The sequence below is a fragment of the Amphibalanus amphitrite genome, unplaced genomic scaffold, assembly GCF_019059575.1.
Source record: "Amphibalanus amphitrite isolate SeventyFive unplaced genomic scaffold, NRLGWU_Aamphi_draft 000068F_arrow, whole genome shotgun sequence".
Taxonomy (NCBI): Eukaryota; Metazoa; Arthropoda; class Thecostraca; order Balanomorpha; family Balanidae; genus Amphibalanus; species Amphibalanus amphitrite.
In genome coordinates this window covers 600061-612107 of record NW_024881564.1, presented here as the reverse complement: position 1 = coordinate 612107, position 12047 = coordinate 600061, and the positions used below count along the sequence as shown (strand labels likewise).

Here is a 12047-nt window from a genome sequence, read left to right as displayed (position 1 = left end):
CCGGGGCTGACCCCTTTGACCCGTCTTGACCCCGTATCAGCCAAATTTCATCCAACAAAGCCCTCAGAACAGTTCTTTTTTAATTCTCTTCACATTTCCGTCCATATCTATGCTTCTAGACGACACATCGGCTTGAAACGAACACCATTCGACAGCAAATTGGCTGGTGCCGCAATTTTTTCCTACCACGCAGCAAAGCAAGTGGCGCAGCCGCTTGTCTATATTACTATTTGAGGAGGGCGTAGTTTCTGTCTATTACGAAGGTCGCGACATGGTGCTACGTAGCGCGGGTTACAGATCACACCGTTGCACCTACCGCGCTGAAATTTGCGCAAGTTATAGAACAGGGATGGACAACGTGCCTTTGAGCGGTCTCGGCTCGATCGGATCGATAGCGAGCGCGTGGCGCGTGCCCAAAAAGTGCAAATTCGCGTCATAGACTTTACATGTATGTAAAAGGTAGTCTTTGCCAAATTGCTTTGTATTGCTCGCTCACCCTCACACACCACCGTGCGGTCCCATGGCTCGGACACGACTCTCCCTCTGTCCCGTCCGACGCGCCGGCATGGCCCCGAAACTAGGACGAACGGCCGCCGGGACCGCTCCGACGCCAGATGTGCCCCTCCGTCCACACCAGAGGGGACGGGGCAGACGGCGGCCGGCCGACGCTCCCCGCGGCGCCGAGGCGACAGCCTCCAAAACCCAACTCTCACACTACACCTTCCCCTGATTCTCAAGAATCAACCACTGAAATTTTAACACAAACACGCACACAACCAGCCAAGCACTCCTAAGACATTCTCTTAAACCCTCCTAATCAGCACGCATAATGTCCACGTACCTTCCCCAATCATTTAAGAATCTTTTTTACGTGCAGCGCCCGACATGAAGAAATGCACTTGGCCAGGCTCACCAATTTTGTCACAGAGCACAGATGCCACCAAACTACCAGCTCTCATTCAACCACTTGCCCTCTCCTGTCCATCAACGGCACACACAAAATCAACTATCGCCTTAAAATGCACACAAAAACCACGAGCTCACAAACAATCAGACACTTATTCTAAAAAGTCCCGGCCACTGACTCACTGCCACCACACGGCCCTCCTGTGGAATTTCTAGTGCAGTGCCGGCGACTGCCACCACACGGCTCCTGTGGAATATCCAGTGCAGTGCCGGCGACTGCCACCACACGGCCCTCCTGTGGAATTTCCATTGCAGTGCTGGCGACTGCCACCACACGGCCCTCCTGTGGAATTTTCAGTGCAGTCCCGGCAACTGCCACCACCTCCACAGCCCACCGGCTGCCACCACCTCCACAGCCCCACCGGCTGTCACTTCCACAGCTCCACCGGCTGCCAATCCCATGCAGCCCCACCGGCTGTTACTCCCACAGCCCCACCGGCTGTTACTCCCACAGCCCCACCGGCTGTTACTCCCACAGCCCCACCGGCTGCCGCTCCTCCACAGCCCCACCGGCTGTCACCTTCACCGCTGCGAGCATCACTCGCCAGCGCACTAACTGCGAGCATCACTCGCCAACACGTTCACTGCGAGCACCACTCGCCATCACCCTCACTGCGAGCATCACTCGCCAGCGCACTCACTGCGAGCATCACTCGCCAGCACCCTCACTGCGAGCATCACTCGCCAGAGCATTGCACGGAGCGCGACCCAGCCGCTCAGTGTCCAGTTAGTCCAGCGGCACTAGGTTCTTCTGCCGGTCGCAGTCCACCTCGCCGTATCTGCCGGTCCTCCCGGCCGGCTGTACCTATATGGGCCAGTCCAGCAGCAGCCACCGGGACAGACGAGGTGACGGGCGGGGTCCACGGCAGACGCCACGGCTCCTGGGCGACCCCTGCTTCTCACTGCCTCGACAGCTCCGTTGCAAGTCGTTGCAAGCGGTGCCGATCACTGCCGCGTCACTGCACCATCGCTCTCTTCAGGCATGTTGCCGAAATAGCTTGTAAAAGGTAGTCTTTGCCAAATTGCTTTGTATTGCTCGCTCACCCTCACACACCACCGTGCGGTCCCATGGCTCGGACACGACTCTCCCTCTGTCCCGTCCGACGCGCCGGCATGGCCCCGAAACTAGGACGAACGGCCGCCGGGACCGCTCCGACGCCAGATGTGCCCCTCCGTCCACACCAGAGGGGACGGGGCAGACGGCGGCCGGCCGACGCTCCCCGCGGCGCCGAGGCGACAGCCTCCAAAACCCAACTCTCACACTACATGTAGTGTGAGAGTTGGGTTTTGGAGGCTGTCGCCTCGGCGCCGCGGGGAGCGTCGGCCGGCCGCCGTCTGCCCCGTCCCCTCCGGTGTGGACGGAGGGGCACATCTGGCGTCGGAGCGGTCCCGGCGGCCGTTCGTCCTAGTTTCGGGGCCATGCCGGCGCGCCGGATAGGGAAGAGGGGGAGTCGTGTCCGAGCCATGGGACCGCACGGTGGTGTGTGAGGGTGAGCGAGAAATACAAAGCAATTTGGCAAAGACTACCTTTTACAAGCTATTTCGGCAACATGCCTGAAGAGAGCGATGGTGCAGTGACGCGGCAGTGATCGGCACCGATTGCAACGACTTGCAACGGAGCTGTCGAGGCAGTGAGAAGCAGGGGTCGCCCAGGAGCCGTGGCGTCTGCCGTGGACCCCGCCCGTCACCTGGTCTGTCCCGGTGGCTGCTGCTTGACTGGCCCATATACAGCCGGCCGGGAGGATCGGCAGATACGGCGAGGTGGACTGCGACCGGCAGAAGAACCTAGTGCCGCTGGACTAACTGGACACTGAGCGGCTGGGCCGCTCTGTGCAATGCTCTGGCGAGTGATGCTCGCAGTGAGGGTGATGGGCGATGGCGAGTGGTGCTCGCAGTGAACGTGTTGGCGAGTGATGCTGGCAGTTAGTGCGCTGGCGAGTGATGCTCGCAGTGAGTGCGCTGGCGAGTGATGCTCGCAGCGGTGAAGGTGACAGCCGGTGGAGCTGTGGAGGAGCGACAGCCGGTGGGGCTGTGGAAGTGACAGCCGGTGGAGCTGTGGGAGTGACAGCCGGTGGGGCTGTGGAGGTAGTGGCAGCCGGTGGGCTGTGGAGGTGGTGGCAGTTGCCGGGACTGCACTGAAAATTCCACAGGAGGGCCGTGTGGTGGCAGTTGCCGGGACTGCACTGAAAATTCCACAGGAGGGCCGTGTGGTGGCAGTCGCCGGCACTGCACTGGAAATTCCACAGGAGGGCCGTGTGGTGGCTGTCCCCAGCACTGCAATGGAAATTCCACAGTAGGGCCGTGTGGTGGCAGTCGCCGGCACTGCACTGGAAATTCCACAGGAGCCGTGTGGTGGCAGTCGCCGGCACTGCACTAGAAATTCCACAGGAGGGCCGTGTGGTGGCAGTGACCGGGACTTTTTAGAATAAGTGTCTGATTGTTTGTGAGCTCGTGGTTTTTGTGTGCATTTGATTTAAGGTGACCAATTGATTTGTGTGTGCCGTTGATGGACAGGAGAGGGCGAGCGGTTGAATGAGAGAGCTGGTAGTTTCGTGGCATCTGTGGTCCATGACAAAATTGGTGAGCCTGGCCAAGCGCATTTCTTCAGGCCGGGCGCTGCACGTAAAAAAGATTCTTAAATGATTGGGGAAGGCACGTGGACATTATGCGTGCTGATTAGGAGCGTTTAAGAGAATGGCTTAGGATTGCTTGGCTGGTTGTGCGTGTGTTTGTGTTAAAATTTCAGTGGTTGATTCTTGAGAATCAGGGGAAGGTGTAGTGTGAGGGTTGGGTTTTGGAGGCTGTCGCCTCGGCGCCGCGGGGAGCGTCGGCCGGCCGCCGTCTGCCCCGTCCCCTCCGGTGTGGACGGAGGGCACATCTGGTGTCGGAGCGGTCCCGGCGGCCGTTCGTCCCAGTTTCGGGGCCATGCCGGCGCGCCGGATAGGGAAGAGGGGGAGTCGTGTCCGAGCCATGGGACCGCACGGTGGTGTGTGAGGGTGAGCGAGAAATACAAAGCAATTTGGCAAAGACTACCTTTTACAAAAGCGCCATTTCCGACAAATACGATTAAGCGTAATGGAATGGCACGAATAGGGGCAGGGCTGGGAACACTTTAAGTCTGATATTTTAGTACTGATTGGATCAAATTATTTTGTGACCTGACATGACCTATTGGTATTGGTAGGTGTAGGGGTAGTGGTAGTGGTAGTGGTAGTGGTAGTGGTAGGGGTAGGGGTAGGGGTAGGGGTAGGGGTAGGTGTAGTGGTAGGGGTAGTAGGGGTAGGGGTAGTAGTAGGGGTAGTGGTAGGGGTAGGAGTATGGGTAGTAGTAGTGGTAGGGTAGGGGTAGGGGTAGTGGTAGATGTAGTGGTAGGGGTAGGGGTAAGGGTAGGAGTATGGGTAGTAGTAGTGGTAGGGGTAGGGGTAGGGGTAGTGGTAGTGGTAGATGTAGTGGTAGGGGTAGGGGTAGGGGTAGGGGTAGTGGTAGGGGTAGGGGTAGTGGTAGGGGTAGGGGTAGGAGTAGGAGTAGATGTAGTGGTAGGGGTAGTGGTAGGGGTAGTGGTAGGGGTAGGGGTAGTGGTAGGGGTAGGGGCAGTGGTGGAGACAAAAGTAGAACAGCGGCCCAGGCTGATCCCATCGGACGAGAGGTGACCTATGTGACCTGGCCTGACCCAAAGTGACCGGGGCTGACCCCTTTGACCCGTCTTGACCCCGTATCAGCCAAATTTCATCCAACAAAGCCCTCAGAACAGTTCTTTTTTAATTCTCTTCACATTTCCGTCCATATCTATGCTTCTAGACGACACATCGGCTTGAAACGAACACCATTCGACAGCAAATTGGCTGGTGCCGCAATTTTTTCCTACCACGCAGCAAAGCAAGTGGCGCAGCCGCTTGTCTATATTACTATTTGAGGAGGGCGTAGTTTCTGTCTATTACGAAGGTCGCGACATGGTGCTACGTAGCGCGGGTTACAGATCACACCGTTGCACCTACCGCGCTGAAATTTGCGCAAGTTATAGAACAGGGATGGACAACGTGCCTTTGAGCGGTCTCGGCTCGATCGGATCGATAGCGAGCGCGTGGCGCGTGCCCAAAAAGTGCAAATTCGCGTCATAGACTTTACATGTATAAATCGGCTGGCAAAAACGGGCGAAAATGGCTAAATTTGCCCGACACGGGTCCGTTCCCCGTGCAATATCTCGGTAGCCGTGCGCCCGATCGGCACGGGGAAAACAGCATCGTGTAGAGAATCGAACGGGCAATCGAATAGTGTGCGGTGCAGGGGTTGGCACGCGCCACGTGCACCGGGGAGGACACTTTCTATTGAAAAATGGACGTTTTGGACGGATTTTGGAATTTATATTAATTTCAGGTGATCGTCAGACGGAATGAGTTGAAACAGCGCCTATTAGCAATAAAAATGTACCGTCTCTCATGGAAAAATTGTGAAAAGCTAATTGATCAAAAACAATGTGGAAAAAATCGCTGAATTAACCCTCGCCCGTAAACGGCGATCTGCCACCTTCGCCCATGCAGGGGGGGGGGGTTGGTGCGACCCCCCCTTGGCGTTTGAAAACGGAGCGTCGTAGAGCTTAGCGGAAAAGACCATCGGATTGCTCTCGCCGAGATCTCGCGATTGGTGGTATATTTTTTGGTCCTAGGTCAACATTTGACCTACTTTTGACCGGTCAAAGGTCAAATTTTCGGAAAAATAGATTTTTTCAACTTTCCGCGGCGATTGCGGCAAAACGGTGGGCGATATCGACTTGAAACCTTCACTATCGTGTTCCTTGATCAATTCTCTATCGTTTGGTATGTATTTCGTTTCCCTAGCTCTAAAAATGGCGCGTTGGGAGCGCCGGAAGTCGGCAAGGTCACAGTCGGCGGCAGAAATTCGAAAAATCAAAATTTAAATTTTTGAAATCTGATTGTATTTTTGGATTTGGGAGGTCCATTTGCTCCCTCTAGAAGCTAATATTGCTGCATATTCCCATTGAGGTGACAAGAATTAGCAAAATAGTGGTTCGGGCGCTTTTCAAAAATAGTACCGGACGCTGTTCCTCTTGTGACGTCATAGCTCCGTGACCTGACCTGACCCGGTCAAGTTTCTTATACCATATGATAGCCAATACTTGCCCCAACATGCATGGGAAGTTTCATCACGATCCATCAACCGATGTCCGTACCACCGGCAGGAAACCTCGGGCGTTGGCACTCAGTTTGTGAAAATCCGGCCGGAGGCTGTTCCCTTTGTGACGTCATAACTCCGTGACCTGACATGACCCGGTCAAATTTTTTTTATCAAAAGATGCGCAAGGTTTGCCCCATAAGGTACCCAAAATTTGGCGGCGCTGCGCGCCGCCGTTTTTACACTATTTCCGAAAAACCTCAGGGGGGGGGTTGCACCAACCCCCCCCCTACATGGGCGAGGGTTAAATGGTATTTGTCCAAAATGTGCCACTAAATAATTACACGGATTTTGCTGCTTAACCTGATACGCTTGACAATTGAAAATGCTATCATTAGAAAGAGCATTCAATTCTCTCCAAGATCCAATCATCACGTTTGCATGACAAGCAACAGTATTCTTAAAAATATAAATGTTTTAAACCTCTGCAAAGCGATTTTTAGCGAAAAATATCTACGCCTTTCATTTGTCTGAAAACTACGCACCTCAATTATAAAGCACATTTGGCAGATTCTGAAGTGGAAAGCATGCTTATCAGACACGGGCACCTCGATGCGGTGGATATTTTTCCACAAACCAAAACGTTTAGCCGTCAAAAAGCAATCGACCGAAATGGATAGATAACCCAACCGACACAAGAACAACCGAACACCCGCCGATCGAAAATATCCCTTTTCGCGTTGCGGAGCACGCGGGTCACCCTAGTCTATCTTACTATTTGAGGTGACGTAGTTTCTGTCTATTACGAAGGTCGCGACATGGTGCTACGTAGCGCGGGTTACAGGTCACACCGTTGCACCTACCGCGCTGAAGTTTGCGCAACTCATAGAACAAGGATGGACAACGTGCCTTTGATGGGTCTCAGCTCGATCGGATCGATAGCGAGCGCGTGGCGCGTGCCCAAAAAGTGCAAATTCGCGTCATAGACTTTACATGTATTAATCGGCTGGCAAAAACGGGCGAAAACAGCCAAATTTGCCCGACACGGGTCCGGTCCCGGTGCAATATCTCGGTAACCGTGGGCCCGACCGGTACGGGGAAAACAGCATCGTGTAGAGAATCGAACGGGCTATCGAATGGTGTGCGGTGCAGGGGTTGGCACGCGCCACGTGCACCGGGGAGGACACTTTCTTTTGAAAAATGGACGTTTTGGACGGATTTTGGAATTTATATTAATTTCAGGTGATCGTCAGACGGAATGAGTTGAAACAGCGCCTTTTAGCAATAAAAATGTACCGTCTCTCATGGAAAAATTGTGAACAGCTTATTGATCAAAAACAATGTGGAAAAAATCGCTGAATTAAATGGTATTTGTCCATAATGTGCCACTAAAAAGTTACACGGGATTTGCTGCTTAACCTGATACGCTTGACAATTGAAAATGCTATCATTAGAAAGAGCATTCAATTCTCTCCAAGATCCAATCATCACGTTTGCATAACAAGCAACAGTATTCTTAAAAATATAAATGTTTCAAACCTCTGCAAAACGGTTTTTAGCGAAAATTATCTACGCCTTTCATTTGTCTTAAAACTACGCACCTCAATTATAAAACACATTTGACAGATTCTGAAGAAGAAAGCATGCTTATCAGACACGGGCACCTCGATGCGGTGGATATTTTTTCCACAAACCAAAACGTTTAGCCGTCAAAAAGCAATCGACCGAAATGGATAGCTAACCCAACCGACACAAGAAAACCAAACACACGCCGATCGTAAATGCCCCTTTTCGCGTTGCGGAGCACGCGGGCCACCCTAGTGGTACCTACTTGGTAGGCATCCAAGTACAATTTATGCAAAGGTGGAATAGCTGCTCAAATTAGTTTTGCATCTCTCTCTCTCTCTCTCTCTCTCTCTCTCTCTCTCTCTCTCTCTCTCTCTCTCTCTCTCTCTCTCTCTCTCTCTCTCTCTCTCTCTCTCTCTCTCTCTCTCTCTCTCTCTCCCTCCCTCTCTCCCTCCCTCCCTCCCTCCCTCAGCTTGACCACTCCCTCTCTTTCACAGAAGAATGGGTAAAGCGCGGCACCGCGGTCCGCCAGCGGCCGGCCCGGCCTCTGGCGCCGCCAACTCTGGGCCGTACCCGCGCCAGAAGCGCGCGCCGCCGGCCGGCGATGGCGGGAGCGGCGGCGTGGTGTCGCTGCTCGTGTGGCTGGCCGCTGGCGTTCTGCTGTCCGTGGGAGGCTATCTGGCCTACCAGGGATACATGGAGAGGAGGGTGAACACCCCACTGGCTGCCCCTAAGGTGTGTACGGTAGACGGGGGGCAGGGTAGAGGTGGGGGATGGCGGGATCGGGATGGGAGATAGAGTGTGGGGTTAGGGTGAAAGGGTTGGAGGCTCAGATCAGTGTTTGGGAGAAAGGTTGACAGGTTGTGCTGTATGTGTACTCGTAATGTTGACGTTAGCGAGTACGGCGTACCTCTACAAATGTAAAAAGAGACGAGATTGCTGGAAAATGGTTTCGAAGGGGAGGGATCACTACAAGTATAGACCGCAACCACCAGACCTCAGTTTTACCCGCCTGTCTGTGACACCCCACGTCTCTCCCCCGGCAGGCGGCCGACCCTCCGGCGGCCGACGACCGCTACTGGGGCTCATACCGGCCGGGCGCCTACTTTGGTCTGAAGGCGCGCCACCCACGCTCGCCAGTCACCGGCCTCATGTGGTTCACGCCGGCAATGTTCCAAGGCGGCGAGCTGCCCCTCAGGTCGGTATGAGGTCAGATCCGTTGGCCAGTCGTCGTGTTCCAAGCGATGGGCGCTATGTAAATTAAAGGTTTTGGGGTCCCTAAACACATAATTTAGAAGTCATCATTCAGTTCTCTGAAATCATCTCAGAGCACCACAAGCGACGCTTGTCGTCTTTGCCGCCTGTGTTCTCGTTGAATTCAATGACTCATAGACTGTAGATCCTGCGCATGCAGTGCAGGATTTAGCTCGTCTTCACCTGACACCTATCTGGCCGCCGTTCGCAGGCACTGGTGTGAGCAGGGTGACGGCCTAGACCGGTACGGCTGGCTACAGCACGACGGGCGTCACTTTGGCGTCCAGGAGCTGGTCGACAAACACATCCGGCTGGAGACGACGTTTGTGAAACGGCCGGGCGGGGAGCACGGAGGCGACTGGACGGCTCGCATCAAGGCCACGCCCAAGGTTTGTGGGACAGGGACCGATGAGGGCTGGTGCTGTGGCTGGTCTGAGTTGATGTGCAGGTATGTGGCGGATATAGCCGGGATGTTGACGAAGATTGATTATATTCTTGGTTGATGTGTTAGATCAAAATGTCGGCAGTTGTTGTGACGAAATGTTTCACGATGCAACTTGGCGTCTAGCCGCTGATCGTGAATATAATGTCTGTATTTTGTATACTTAGTCAGCTTCTGTCCCGTGTATTCTCGTGAGACGTTTAGAAATGCGGAGTTTTGCGGCTGTCACGTTATCGGTAGACTGTAGAGGCTTATCTAACGAATTGTGTTTGCTTTCTGCGAGCAAACGCTTTCTTATCGGTCAACATGAATAGAGTCACGTGTCTCTATTCTCACGGTAGTCCGGGTACTTACCTAATTTTCTTCACATATCTATAAGCTATGACACTGATGTTCACACATATGTATAGTTATTTATACATACACCTCAGCTGTCTGATATTCTCCGTCTTGTGCTGATCTTGCGCCCGTTCCCTCACCCTACAGACCGATGAGCTGAATGGTATCCAAGTATCACTACTCTACTACATCGCCCTGGACGACGAGGCCGGTCCCGAGGACGCTCTGGCGACCGACGCTGCCGGCGACACACTGCGCGCTGTACACGGCACCTCCGAGGCGCTCGGACCGTTCACCATGAGCTTCCACGTGTCCTCCGGCCGGCTGCAGCGGCAGTTCTACCTGGCTGCTCGCGCGCCCGGCCTCCACCAGCTCCGGGAGACGGCCGTGCGCGGATTCCGGCTCGTGCAGACTGCCGATCAGCGGTATATCGGACTGGTGGGGGAGATGTTTGGAGCTGGCGCCGAGCGCACGCCCAACTTTGTCGTGTTCCAGGCGGTGGCGGCGGCGCCGTTTGAGCTGGAGGTTAGGTTTGAGTCGGGGAGTGCCAGTGCCGAACGCCCTGCGCCGCTCGGTGGTCAGCTGTATGACCTGCTCCTGGCGAAACATCGCGAGGAGTTCGCGCGGACGTTCGAGCGGAAGTTCTCGCTGGCGCAGAAGGGATACAGTGCGGAGGAGTTGCGGTTCGCGCAGGCGGCGCTCAGCAACATGGTGGGCGGTATTGGTTACTTCTACGGCTCGTCGCTGGTACAGTCGCGCTATAACGCGGAACCCGTGCCGTACTGGCCCGCGTCGCTCTATACTGCCGTGCCGTCGCGAAGTTTCTTCCCGAGGGGCTTCCTGTGGGATGAGGGCTTCCACAATCTGCTTCTGTCACAGTGGGACATGGAGATATCCCGAGACATTGTGGCTCACTGGTTGGATCTGATGAACACAGAGGGATGGATCCCTCGTGAGCAGATCCTCGGATCAGAGGCACGCAGTAAAGTACCTTCTGAATTCGTGGTGCAGCGCAATTCGAACGCCAACCCGCCGACTCTGCTGCTGTCGCTAAATGCCATGGTTCGGCGTATGGGCTCCCATCCCACCGAGACCGATAAAGACTACTTGAGGCGACTGTGGCCGCGACTACGGACCTGGTACGCCTGGTTTAACGACACACAAACGGGAGAACTGGCTGGCTCGTATCGGTGGCGCGGCCGCGATCCGCGAGCGGTCAACGAACTCAACCCTAAGACGCTCACGTCTGGGCTGGATGACTTCCCGCGCGCGTCACACCCGAACGCGGACGAACGACACGTGGATCTGCGCTGCTGGATGGCGCTGGCATCGTCACTACTCGCCGACATCGGTGATGTCATCGACGAGCCTGCGCAGCAGTACCGACGCACGTTCGACTTTCTGGCAGACCCGGCTCGGTTGGACGCGCTTCACTGGAGCGAGCAGCTGGGAGCGTTCGCCGATTTCGGCCTACACACGGACTCTGTGCGACTGGTGCGGCCGCCGGCGCCGGCGCCCGACCGGCCGGGCCAGCGGCCGCCGCCGCCACCGCCGGGGCTGGTGCGGCGCGCCGACCAGGAGCCCGAGCTGCGCTTCGTCAACGCGCTCGGCTACGTGGGTCTGTTTCCCCTGCTGCTGCAGCTGCTGCCGGCCGACTCACCACGGCTGGGCAGGTTGCTGGATAACATGGAGGACCCGCGCGGTCTATGGACCGAGTTCGGGCTGCGCTCACTCGCCAAAACGGCGCCACTCTATAACCGAAAGAACACGGAGCATGACCCACCGTACTGGCGAGGTCCGATCTGGATCAACATCAACTTCCTAGCAGTGCGTGCGCTGCGGTACTACGGTGATACACCTGGGCCGCACCAGGAGCGTGCCAAACAAGTGTACGACAAACTGCGACACGCGCTCGTGAGGAACATTGTGAAAGAGTACAAGCGCACGGGGTATGTGTGGGAACAGTACAACGATAAGACGGGCTGGGGCCAGGGGTGTCGGCCGTTCACTGGCTGGTCCGCACTAGTCGTGCTAATCATGGCCGAGACGTACTAGTCCTGACAGGAGGGCTGTGGCGACGCGTGCAGAACTCATGGGCATTCTCCACTGCCTGCTGTGCATTCCCACTGTTATTTGTGAGACGTTGGGCTGTTTTGAGCGATGGGTCGGTGAACAATATATGGGATTCGAGGGACGAGACTTGGTTACTGCGGTTATTGGACTCGCTGGTTTTGATGTAAGGCAGACCAAGATAGGCACCACGATGCAGCATCGTGGTGCTAAACGTTTAACGAGTACAAAACAGTGCATTTATAAGTGTTGTTTGGTTGTCCCACACTCTCCAAATGCG

The 12047-nt window shown here is 55.2% G+C and overlaps 1 protein-coding gene across 2 annotated transcripts in view; it reads left to right on the top strand.

Annotated features, from left to right (window-relative positions):
• Positions 1-11891, top strand: part of LOC122378942 (mannosyl-oligosaccharide glucosidase-like) — a 40348-nt gene extending 28457 nt beyond the window's left edge. The window contains exons 2-6 of one of the 2 annotated variants that reach the window (XM_043360657.1): positions 8160-8180; positions 8309-8397; positions 8709-8860; positions 9128-9305; positions 9845-11891. In XM_043360657.1, the coding sequence (XP_043216592.1) occupies positions 8359-8397; positions 8709-8860; positions 9128-9305; positions 9845-11752 (2277 nt within the window). In that variant the 5' untranslated portion in view covers positions 8160-8180; positions 8309-8358 and the 3' untranslated portion in view covers positions 11753-11891. Of the gene's footprint in view, positions 1-8159; positions 8398-8708; positions 8861-9127; positions 9306-9844 lie in introns of both variants that reach the window. The other variant, XM_043360656.1, reaches the window with a different exon arrangement.
• Positions 11892-12047: the final 156 nt, after the last annotated feature.